Source organism: Dunckerocampus dactyliophorus, chromosome 15 (genome assembly GCF_027744805.1).
Source record: "Dunckerocampus dactyliophorus isolate RoL2022-P2 chromosome 15, RoL_Ddac_1.1, whole genome shotgun sequence".
In the NCBI taxonomy this organism is placed as follows: Eukaryota; Metazoa; Chordata; class Actinopteri; order Syngnathiformes; family Syngnathidae; genus Dunckerocampus; species Dunckerocampus dactyliophorus.
Window position 1 is genome coordinate 24,428,013 of NC_072833.1, and position 12,440 is coordinate 24,440,452.

Here is a 12,440-nt window from a genome sequence, read left to right on the forward strand (position 1 = left end):
CAGAATAAAACATACAGCCAAGATTTTTGGCAAGCAACACAAAAATGGATTAACACAATTATTTGAACAATGTAACAATGTAAGTTCAGGGCTCCAGACTGTGACTAAATGATCGCATTTTGCAACTAAAATATGAGACATCGTGAGTAAATTTCTACTCGTGCAGCATAAAAATCATCATAATAGCACAGGCTACCATTGCGGCCATAATCCACTCAAAACTAAAACTCAACTCTGAATTCCCAATGTCACTTCCTGCCCTCCACATGTCCGGAACACATTTATTGCAAAACACACAAGCACAAGTCTTATTTATGTCTTAAATGTTTTTTTTGTCTTTATTATGTCAACACTATTGGGTAATAGGAGTTTAAAGGTGACGATAGGGGTGTTATTTCATGTTTAGATGCCTCTAATAATGGTAAAATGCATATTTAGAAGGTCGTAAACAGGTTTTCTATGCTCGAACTACCAAAATATTCCATGTATAAAAAAGGAATCCTACTTTTTGTGGAAATGAACTTATCATGATCGGGTGTGGAATCAATTAACCGCCATAAACGGGGGATTACTGGATTCACTTTTATTACATACAATTGTTTGTAGTGGTGCAAAAACTATTATTGGCACTCGTTCCAATCCTTAGGCTTTTTTCCCCCCTGAGCCCTTCTGTGTCCAAGAACTTATTCCCCCATTTTGTATATATGCTTGCAGGGGTTACTTCCCGGGACCACCAATGAATGGGAAAAACTGTTGAGTAATTGAGATGCCCATAAAAATGTCTATTTTTGATGCACGGCTCGCTCCACGGCCCCCCTTCCAAACCCTCCTGCTAGCTTGATGTCGACGTTCTCCTCCGATTATGCATCAACATTTGCAATAAAAGTGAATGTTGCTATTATTAGATTAGATTCAGCTCCAGAACCCTCCATTGCCATTGTTCACTCGCGACACAATCCAGATTTAAGCCCTAAATATGCCTCACACACTTATTTGAAGTATGCAGTGTATAGCGGAGGGGTGTCGAAACATTTATCCTACGAGCCCATAATGAAAAATGAAAGGATGCAATCCAGTCAGTCCACGCTTTTGGACCAGCAGTCGGTGCCCTCGACTCCCATTCCGAAGGTCCTGTGTTTTAGCCCAGCGTGGGGCTGCCTGCAACAGGCGGGTTACATATCTTTCAAGAAAAAAAGTGCATCTCAGCTTTGTCATACAGGAGAAAAAGCCAATTATTATTCTTAATATGACCTTCACCTTCACCTTCACCTTTGGCTCTTTTTTTCCCCATTTTTGCTATTGTTTATTTATTCTTAAATATTTCACCTTGCTTCTTAAATAATCTTTGTGAATCTTTGTGTCCCATAATGTAACTTTTTCTCCAACCTAATTTCCCACAAATTTTTATTTTGTTTTGTTTGTTTCTCATTATGGCCACACGGTGGTCTAGTGGTTAGCATGTTGGCCAACACAGTAACAGTCTGGAGATCGGGAAGACCTGGGTTTGATTTCTGTGTGGAGTTTGCATGTTCTCCCCGTGCGTGCGTGGGTTTTCTCCGGGTTCTCCGGTTCCACATTCCAAAAACATGCATGTTAGGTTCATTGGAGACTCTAAATTGTCCATAGGTATGAATGTGAGTGTGAATGGTTGTTTGTCTGTATGTGCCCTGCCATTGGCTGGCGACCAGTCCAGGGTGTACCCCGCCTCTCGCCCAAAGTCAGCTGGGATAGGCTCCAGCATGCCCCCGTGACCCTAAAGAGGAGAAGCGGTATGGAAAATGGATGAAAGTTTGTCATAATATTATGACTCTTAAAAAAGAACATATATTTTATGTTCTATTTCAACTCTATGCTACGTATTATTTTTCCTCATAGTAATACGAGTGTGTGCTTGTAAAATTGTGATTTTTTTTCTCGTTAAAGTACAACTTTTTTGTCTTAATATTTTGACTTTATTCTCGTAAAATTACGGCTGCTTTTTCCATTTCTGCTGTTTTAAAAAAAAATGTTTTACCTATTTCCATCTTTTTAAACTAATAACCTTATTCCTGTAGTATTTTGACTTTATTCTCTTAATATTATAACTTTTTCCCAACCTAACTTTCCAAAAATTACGGCTGTATTTGTTTTGTTTGTTGATCATATTATAAAAGTCATTTTGTTAATATTTCAACTTTATTATATTAAAATGACTTTATTTTTCCTCATAATATCACGTTATTCGGGTCGCACGGTGGCTGAGTGGTTAGCATGTTGGCCACACAGTCAGGAGATTGGGAAGACCTGGCTTTGAATCTCCTCTTGGGCAGGAAAATTTGTAAATGTTAACGCAATTACTGGAAAAATGATGACAGACCTATGGTGAATGAGATGTCTTTTCTACAGATAAACAATTGCAGATGTATTTTCGGAGAAAGAAATACAAATAAAAAACAGGGGGGTATTTTGGGGACAAAAATAGGCACATTTTCAGGTTATTGCCGCACTTACCAGAAAAATTACTACCGACCTACCGTGAATGAAATAAGTTTTCTCCTTTAAAAACGGCCTATTTTTGGAGGCAAAAAAATTGAAATAAAAACAATTTTTGGGGGCCAAACAATAATTTGCAGGGCCTTGAATGTTGAATCATGCACTGTGCAACATATTTTAACAACACAACACAAAAAATGTGTATTTTGTGAAAATAAACAGAGAAGAGAATTGAAAAATATCAATCTCATCATGCTAATATCGATCCGATACTGGTGCTGCCCTGGTATTGATAATATCTATATTTTGGATCGATAGTTGGTACTTTAAATTCTTTTAAAGACTTTAATGTCTTTTTGCAGCACGGTGGTCTAGTGGTTAGCATGTTGGCCTCACAGTCAGGAGATCGGGAAGACCTGGGTTCAAATCTCTGTTGGGGGTTTTCTCCGGGTACTCCGGTTTCCTCCCACATTCCAAAAACATGCAGGTGAGGTTAATTGGCGACTCTAAATTGTCCATAGGTATGAATGTGAGTGTGAATGGTTGTTTGTCTATATGTGCCCTGTGATTGGCTGGCGACCAGTCCAGGGTGTACCAGGGTGTCCAGGGTGCTGTCGCCCGAAGTCAGCTGGGATAGGCTCCAGCATACCCCCGCGACCCTAATGAGGTGAAGCGGTATAGAAAATGGATGGATGGTCTTTTTACAAATTTGAAGCGAACAAGCCGCCGCCTCAAGGGATTTTTTTTTCCCTTATTTTTTTCTGCGGCACGTGATTGGTGAAAGTGTGTGGTGTGGTTATGTGTCATGCTGAGCAGAGTGGGAGTGAGAGGTTACACACACAACATAGTTGTGAGCAGAGGCAATCTATTTCATATAATAAACATTTGAAATAATTGTTGGTTGTTTTTAAAAATTATTTTCCATGTAATTTAGTGATCAATTATTTAAGCAAGAAAAAAACTTGCCGTAAGAGCCGGCTCCCTTAAAAGAGCTGAAATTCCCATGGCTATTATTTTGACGGCCAGCCTTGTGGCCACATACGGTATGAAACGTCCCAGCTGGCTTTGAAACACTTGCTCGGCTTGTTAGTTTTTTTTCCTGTGCCCCATGAACGCACCATTTGAGGACTTACATAAAAGAATCACTGCTTTAGAAGTGGGAAATATCCCCCTCAAAAATCTGCAAACTCAAAGTTGATGTAAACATGGCTGGCGACAGTGTTGGGCTACTATTTGTTTTGTTGTTTTTTTTTTTTTTTTGTGAAGAGAGGATTTGACTGTCAACACAACCAAACCACATGATAGGGCCAAATTCCACGCAGCAAATGTAGTCTTTATGATCTTTCTCCGCTCCGCCATTGTTGTCAAGGTGGCACGTATTGGACTTTTTCACTTGTTCACCAAAAAAGAGACCTGAAATAGCTTTGAGGTGGTGATACTGGAAGGAACACTTTCAGTTTGTGGTGTGAACCTGCTGCAGGCTGCTTCCTGTGCTCCGACTTTGCAACCACAACAGCGCAAGCTTCCTCTCGGCTTTTATCCCTTTTTGTAAAACGGGGAGGCACATGAAATAATAAAATGAAAGATTGGTTCATAATCTTAAGGCGGGGGTGTCTAAACCTCTCCAGCAACGGCCACATAGTGAAAAATGAAAGGCTGCAACTTTGTCACCCCAAGAAAAAACTGCATCTCAGCTTTGTGACGCAGGTGAAAAAGCCTTTTGCTGGTTTCTTTCACCACTTTTGCTCCTTTTTTAAAAACATATTCTGAATAGTTCAGCTTTCTTAAATAATTGTCATAAATTTTCTTTCCGCAATATTATTTTATTTTACTTTATTCCCATAATATAACTTTTTTCCAACCTAATTTCCCAAAAAATACAACTTTATTTTTGTTTTGTTTGTTTCTCATAATACTTCCACTGTATGCTACTAAGATGACATTTTTTCTCATAAGATTCTGAGGCTAATCTCCTAAAATTATAGATTTTTTTTACATAATATTTTGACTTTTGTCATATTTTCATTTCCATTTCTGCTGAGAGCTAGCGTTTCACGTGTCATCCTCCAAGCCAGCAGGGGGCAGTGTCATGCTCCAAGTGGTGCCGTCCAACAAGTACGAGAAAGAGCTTAATTTGAGATGTTTGTCCTTTAAAAGTGCAACCTCTTCACTCACAGGTGGAAGATGAAAGTGTGCCAGCGCCCATCTACGTCAACTTAGCTCAGCTTCGCCAGAAACTCCCCGGGTCGCCACCCTACCTTGACCCCGACGGATGGGAAGTGCACATTGACCCAGAGAGCGGACAAGAGTACTACTACCACCCTGCTACGGGGCGCACCACCTGGGACAACCCCCTTACAGAGTCACCCAAAGACCTCGACCCTTACCCGGCCGAGGAACGTCATTCCCCCACACCCTCTCGCTCCCCCGCCCACTTCCTGTCCACCGCCTCCCGCCCGGCGTGGACCTCGGACTGGGAGCAGCTGGTGGATGAGAGCAGTGGGCTCCCTTACTTCTACAACGCCATGTCTGGGGAAACGTCCTGGGAGCCTCCAGAGCTGCTGAGCCCGTACCCCCCGCTGATGGAGCCCATGAGCGTGCACAGGTTTCACGAAGACTTGCCGGTGAGGACCCGCCTGCTCTACTTCCTGTTTCCTCTTATAGCGTCACTCTGGGGAAGGCTGTTAATACAGCCCTCTTTTTAATGGAATTAACCCTTCAGCCGCAGGACTCGTGTCCATTAGGGAATCACGCAGTTCTCCTTTTGTCCTCTTTTGGCATACTTTCTCAACTTTTAGTAAGTAACCCATCCTAGGTGCAACACAATCCGGGGTTGTTAATTGTCATGTAAGTGCAAAAAGAAGTCCTACAAAGAGCTGTTGTCGATAGTAAAACGTAATTTAGGTCAAATTCCCAGTCGGAACCTTTCAGAGGCTTATGTTCTATTACCTACGCTCTTCTCCTGGCCTTCTCAGCCTCCGCTGCCCGAGGAGGACTACCCCTCGGAAGATTACGCAGGCTACGATCAACCCCATGCTGACGAGGAGCCCCCGGCCACGGGAGCCCCCGTCACTCCCAGGGAATACGAGCTGAGCTACGTGAGCCGCACCGTCATCCCCAGGGCCAGCTTGGACCGCAGTGCCCCCGCCGGCTGGAACCTCAATGTGGAACCCGACGGCACATGGGTGTTCACCAGCGAGCACTCGTCAGAACAGGTAGCAATCCGTCGTCTCAAAGTGTGTGTGTTACACTACATTGTCATTTTTGGGTGACTGCACGTGAGCTGGAATGAGCTGGAAATAGCCGTTCACGCTAGTCTGTTCCGCCGCTGGTGTGATGATACCGACAAGATTTTTGTGTGTTATGGATCAGTGGGTCAAGTCTGTGGACGACCTGGGTCAGACCTACTACTACCTGAGAGATGGGTCCAAGTCCCAGTGGAACCTGCCCGAGGTAAGGCCCCCCCCCGATTGGGCGGCTGCCCGTTTAAATGTCCCCGACAGTCATCGCAATCACCATCTGTCGTCCTTATCCAGGCAGTCCCTGCCGTGCCGGCCCAGTCCGAGGAGGAAAATGGCGTCGAACGAGATGGTGTGTTTGTCTTCAAGAACTGGAGACACAGCGTGGGACCGGCCCAGCTCAGCCAGGCCCAGGATGACTGGGTACACACACTCACAAAGCTATTAGTAAATAAGTTGGAGTAAAAGTTCACCCGCCTTGGGTGCAGCATATGGTACACAATTCATAGTGAACATAAAGTACACACGTACAAGAACACATCATTAAAAAGGTTCATTTCTTTCTTTAATGACAACAGGTTTTTTTACCCTTCTTTATGTAACTGAATTTTTGGCGTTTCAATTTTGTGAAGTAATTTTTTTTTACATCAAATTTTGTTGAAAATGTCAAAAATGAATAGACAAAATGTGTGTGTTTAAAAATTCAGTTTGCTCCAGTACGGTGTTTTAAAATTTAGTTAATAAAAATTCAGTTTAGAAAAATTCTGTGTAAAAAAAAACCCCCACATTTAAAAAAAAAACACAGCGCGAATAATTTGAGTATAGTTTGAAATAGCGATTAGTTTGAAAATTCTCACGTATGAGTTTTGTGAGACCTGTGTCATGTGACGATGCATTTCATAGCTGATTGGCTGACACAATTGATTGAGTCAATCTTCATTTCCCAGAGGTGTATATGTGAATTTTTAAACATCCCATTTATTTGCACTGAATTTAAAATATATTTTATTTATTTTTATATATTATTTATATAATTTGATTTGTTTTAATTTATTCTATTTTTAAAACGTCTAATTTACAATTTCAAACTCTGTATTTTAATAAACTGAATTTCAAAACATTTTCAGCATAAAAGTATGTAAAAAAAATAATTTCACGAAATTCAGTGTGTAAAAAAATGACACGACATAAATGACAAAATAAATTAAGAGCAAATAAAAAAAAATAACGTTAATACATTATACGTTATGCACAAATCAAAGCCTAAACATGGAAGCTACCTTTACATACAACAAAGCAATATTACATATTTTGACATTACATTTTTTTATGTAAAATTAAGACTAGCGTGACTTTCATTTTCAACCTACTTTTACTTCCTGTTTGTATTTCTGCTACAACAAACTAGTTGGGCCTGAATCACAGCACCCTCTGCGGGCTGCTGCCAAGTAGGGAAATGAATTATCCTCTGTCGCCTTATGATGTTGCCACCACATCACACAACGCCACTCTAAAAATCCCCAAATTTCAGTGAATGCCATAGAAAACATGTAAGCTCCTCCATGTGTTCCTCAGAGGTTGGTCCCGGCCCACCATAGGACCCCGTCGGAGTACAGCAGCGACAGCTCCAGCACGGGCAACTCTCCCGAGGCGCAGCCCCACGTGAGTGATGCTTGCGAGCTTCCCCTTTCGCTGTGAACTACCTCACGTTTTTATTTAACAACATTTTGTGTGTTCCCCCCCACTCCTCTGTCATGCCCACTGAAGGCTCCCGGGTTTAGAGTGTGGAGAAACCCCTATTATCTGACCTCCAGGTGGCTGCGCTATAACGTGGGTTGTTAGTTTGGGCTCCATGCCATAGATAGCAGCGTCTATCTATGACGGGCACCAGGCGTCAGCGCTCTGGTCGCAGCAATAGCATGAGGAATCCGTTGTCTTGCCAAATCGCAAGCAAGGCCAACATACTTGATGCTGCTTTGGCTGTTTGTCTGTCTGCATGCAACACACACTTTTTGCAGCAAAACATCTGATGTTCACCATAAAGGTTCATGGTACGTACGCACTCCCATAAATTATTAATACCGTGCAAAAACAAAGCAAACTCGGTATGTGTGCTTGCCAGAGGTGTACAGAGGTGTGGGCCGCTACATTGAGGAAGGATAACATCACTTTTGTGCTTTTTAGTTAACTTTTTTTCTAGGGCTGTCAAAAATAACGCAATAACGGCAGTAACTAAATAATTTAATGGATTATATCATTTGTTTGTGTGTAATTAACGCATGTGCATCACGGCAAGCAAGACCTCATTTATCTTTCTGTTAATAAAATACATTAAAAAATGGGCAAATTTCAGACATGCTGTAGTTGCAAGTGCCGATTAATCATGATTAATTCGTTTGAAAGCTGTGATCAGTCTGAATACAAATTTTAATCATTGACAGCTCAATTTTTTTCCCTTCGTGATGCCTCCCAAGCGTGAGGCAGACCCTTCTGCGGGCAGTGCGTCAAAGAAAGGACAGTGAAGTGAAGTTGTGTGGTAAGATGCTCCCAAAGTGGAGAAACTCCGCGACCATCGTGAAGGATAAAGATGGTATCTTTGAACATGTGGAAGGACCTGCTCCTAAGAAAGGGACAGTGATAACTAAGCAGTGCAGTGCTCTCATTAGTGACACTTCCTGTCTCTCTTGGTGTCACACACACTCAACGCTGCTTGATGTGAAAGCAGTGATGCAGTCTCTTGGATTACCTTGATGACAAACTGTGCAGAGCCTCTAGTTTCACAAGATTTCGATTGCGCAACTGGTTCATGGCTTATGGTGGTTTGAAAACAGCCTGGCAAATACTGTCGCCGGCAGAGGCTTCAGTGTTGAAAGGGTTTAAATGAAATAAAACAGGATGGGAAAGTTTGCCCATGCCTGCTAGAGGTTCTTTGGCAAGGTGGCGTACGGGTGATGTGACTCGTTCTCATTTCTCCCTGCTAACGTGGCTAAGATCATGCAGAAGCTCATCTGATGCTCAAGAAATGAAATCGTCACACAATCTGGTTTTATTTCAGGTGCAGAACTTGGAGAAAGCCGGAATCCTGAACAAAACAAAAGTGTCCGAAAACGGCAAAAAAGTCAGGTGAGTCCAAACCCCTTGAGAATTTTTTTGCGATCATGTTTGCAGGTGTCTTTCTTTTTTTTTTGTTGAGGTTTTGGGTGTGTTTGGTTTCGTGTGTCAGCAAACGGCAACTATGGCTTTGTTGTGTTCTCGCCCCAGGAAAAACTGGGCCCAGACGTGGACGGTCCTGCACGGAGGAGTGCTGACGTTCCACAAAGATCCAAAATCCACAGCGCCGGGGGTGTCGGTAGGATCCTTGCCCTGAAAATGCAGCACCGCCAGTTTATGTAAACCCTGCTCACGTTTCCCCCCCTGCGCAGACAAAGACCAATCAGATCGTCCCCGAGGTGACGGTGGACCTACGAGGAGCCGTGATCGGCTGGGCCTCCAAAGACAAGTCCAGCAAAAAGAATGTTTTAGAGGTGAATGAGGGTGCAAGCAATATTTCTAGATGAATGATTAGTGACATTTCATCTTCCTTCCAGCTAAAAAGCAAGAACGGTGTTGAGTTTCTGATCCAGTACGACACTGAGAGCATCATCAGCGACTGGCACAAAGTATTAATGGACACCATACGTCAGCTTGTAAGTCGTCAGCTTCTAATTCACAGTATGTGCTAATTCGGGGGTGTCCAAAGTGCGACCCGGGGATTCAAGTCTTCATATTATGAGAAGCAAATTTACAATAAGAAAGGAATGGAGAAAACAGCAGTAATTTCGCAAGAATAAAGTCAAAATATTGAAGAAGTTGTAATCTAATGAGAATATTGTTGTATATTATGTTATAGTTAAGTTATGATATTAACAATTAACAACACAATCAAAATATTATGGGAAAAGTCGTAATTCTGAGAAGAAAGAAATAGGTGGAAAATAAAAAAAAATCAACAGGAATGGAAAAATCAGCTGTAATTTCACGAGAACGAAGTCCAAATAATAGACAAAAGTTGGAATCTAATGAGAAAAAAAGTCAAGAAATAGTCAAGAAAAAATATCTCATTTTTTAAAAGTGGTAATATGAGAAACAAATCAAAATAAAGTCGTTTTTGGAAAATTAGGTTAGGAAAAAGTAAAGTAACATTACAAGAATAATATCAAAATATTATGAGAATAAAGTCATACTTACAAGAATAAAATGAAAATATTATGAGAATAAATCATAATTCAGACTATAAAATTTACCACAAGGAAGTTTAAATAGCTGGAAAAAAAGAAAAATAACAACAGCAGAAATGGAAAAAACAGCTGCCATTTTACAAGAATAAACTCTTTATATTATGAGCAAAAATAATGCCATTTTAGTAGCATAGAGCTGAAATATTGAATAAAAAAAAAAATTGTAAAAGTTGTAATCTTATGAAAAACAAAAAAAACTATGAATATAGTTGTAATTTTTGAAAAATTAGGTTGAGGGGAAAATGTATATAATATGATGAGAATAGTCTCAAAATATTACAGGAATAAAGTCATAATATTATGAAAACAAACTTTACAAAGATTAGTTAAGAAGAAAGTTTGTAGAAGAAGAAATATTTTTAAAACTTGAAATAAATGTGGAAAAAAAGCAAAGCGTGAAGTTGATATTAATATGTTATTTCATCTATATGACAAAGCTGAGATGAAGTATTTATAACTTGCTAGCATATCTACATGTGTTGCTTTACAAAATATCAAAGTGGCAAAGTTGCATCCTTTTATTTTCACTATGTGGCCCTCACTGGCAGAAAAAGTTTGGACACCCCGTGCTAGTTAATTTACTGTTGAGTGTTATTTTCTCGTGTCGTCTGTAATAAAAATCAGTAACGTGTGTACTTTGTTATAACCCAGGAGTACCAGGACCACCATTCCGAGGAGGAGGACAGCGACGTGTACGAGAAGACGGGCAGCATGGAGCGCGAGGAGAAGCTGGGAGGAAGCATCGACAGGCGAAGATGTGAGCCATGTTGGATCTTAGAACGCTGACCCTCTTCGAGATACATGAATCCCGGGTTTTGCTGTTTTAACTTCTTCCAAAAGGTCCGACAGGAAACGAAATGTGCAAATATCTGAGCAATTTTTCCAATGGGAAATAATGTCAATCCAATTAATACGTTCCAGACTCCCAAAAATATTAACAAAAATTTGATAGAGAACAAGTTTAGTTTAATTAATTAATTATAAATGACTCGAGGGCGAGGAGTGAAGAGTTCTTCCATGAACTCAATAGTGTTTCTCACCTTCTTAAATTGCTGGTATGTACAACTTTCTTTCCCCCCATGACGGGTTATTTAGACGTCGCACTCTAAAATGCAAACACATGGAGTTCTTTACTCGAGCACTCGATTCAGCGGAATGATACAGTACAGCTAAAATTTTCAAAAAATGACAAATGTAATAATAAATAATAATAAATTTAATAATACTATACTTTAATAATACTATGACTTAAAAAAAAGAAATTTTATTCTTTAATATTTCAACTTTATTTTACTAAAATGATTTTTCCTCATAATATTACTTATTCTTGTAAAATTCCAACTTTTTCTTGTTAATTACAGCTTTTTTCCTTTCATATTTTGACTTAATATGATACAGTTAATGTGGATTTTCCCACTTTTGCTATTTTTAGTTTTCTTGTTTATTTTTAGAAAATGCCGCAGGCCGATAAAACAAAGCAGCTGCGGACCGCAAATGGCCCACGGGCTGTACTTTGACCACCGCTGGTCTACATCAAGGACTAGAGTGTTGAAATTACATTTCTTCATCTTAGCAAGACATGTCCGCAAAGGTTTCCACCGAACACCTGTCCTTACCGGTCTCGTTTTTCAGCCTCCAGACCGAGCGTCTACAACACGGCCAGCGGAGAAACGGACCCGAGGAAGGTTCGCACCAAGCTGATGAAGTTCCTGATGAAGCGGCCGACGCTTCAGTCCGTCAAGGAGAAAGGATACTTTCGAGGTTGTTTGGAATTTTGTGTCCCACAGGAAGGCTTTGGATGTTGACTCTTCACTTTTAGTACAGAATGGTTACAACGTTGTATGAATGATGTCCTGTCCGCGTCCCTGCAGACAGCGTGTTTGGCTGCCACCTGGACACCCTGTGTGCACAGGAGAGAACCACCGTTCCCAGGTTCGTGGAGAAGTGCATCAAAGCCGTGGAAAGAAGAGGTAACATCTCCTCTCCCTCCTGGCGGTGATGCCGCACACGTTGTTGGCGTGCAGCCACTTGACCCGCCCGGCGTGTTGACTTGCAGGTTTGGACATTGATGGACTGTACAGGGTCAGCGGCAACCTCGCCATCATCCAGAAACTTCGCTGCAAGGCAGATCAAGGTAAATCCTCCCTGCCTTTTTCCCTTCTTCCAGACAAGACGACAAGTTGTTGATGTTTCCCGTCGGCTCATGTGCTCCAAACAGAGGAGCTTGACCTGGAGGACGGGCAGTGGGAGGACGTTCACGTCCTCACTGGGGCGCTGAAGCTGTTTTTCCGCGAGCTTCCCGAGCCGCTTTTCCCCTATAGCCACTTTCACCAGTTCATCACAGCCATCAGTAAGAAGACACTTTAAATTCATTCTACAAAAGACACCTGTGCCACCTTAGACACAAATCATCTTATAGCAGTTATAATCAGAAAAACATTCTCTTTGCACT

General features: G+C 41.2%; 1 protein-coding gene across 1 annotated transcript in view; it reads left to right on the plus strand.

Annotated features, from left to right (window-relative positions):
• arhgap27 (Rho GTPase activating protein 27) overlaps positions 1 to 12,440 on the plus strand; it is a 28,895-nt gene that overhangs the window by 14,058 nt on the left and 2,397 nt on the right. The window contains exons 3-16 of the mRNA XM_054753342.1: positions 4,650 to 5,096; positions 5,448 to 5,687; positions 5,845 to 5,925; positions 6,009 to 6,134; positions 7,287 to 7,373; positions 8,767 to 8,834; positions 8,973 to 9,060; positions 9,134 to 9,235; positions 9,299 to 9,397; positions 10,640 to 10,745; positions 11,621 to 11,749; positions 11,860 to 11,958; positions 12,045 to 12,122; positions 12,207 to 12,338. Coding sequence (XP_054609317.1) covers positions 4,650 to 5,096; positions 5,448 to 5,687; positions 5,845 to 5,925; positions 6,009 to 6,134; positions 7,287 to 7,373; positions 8,767 to 8,834; positions 8,973 to 9,060; positions 9,134 to 9,235; positions 9,299 to 9,397; positions 10,640 to 10,745; positions 11,621 to 11,749; positions 11,860 to 11,958; positions 12,045 to 12,122; positions 12,207 to 12,338 — 1,882 coding nt within the window. The remainder of the gene's footprint in view (positions 1 to 4,649; positions 5,097 to 5,447; positions 5,688 to 5,844; positions 5,926 to 6,008; positions 6,135 to 7,286; positions 7,374 to 8,766; positions 8,835 to 8,972; positions 9,061 to 9,133; positions 9,236 to 9,298; positions 9,398 to 10,639; positions 10,746 to 11,620; positions 11,750 to 11,859; positions 11,959 to 12,044; positions 12,123 to 12,206; positions 12,339 to 12,440) is intronic.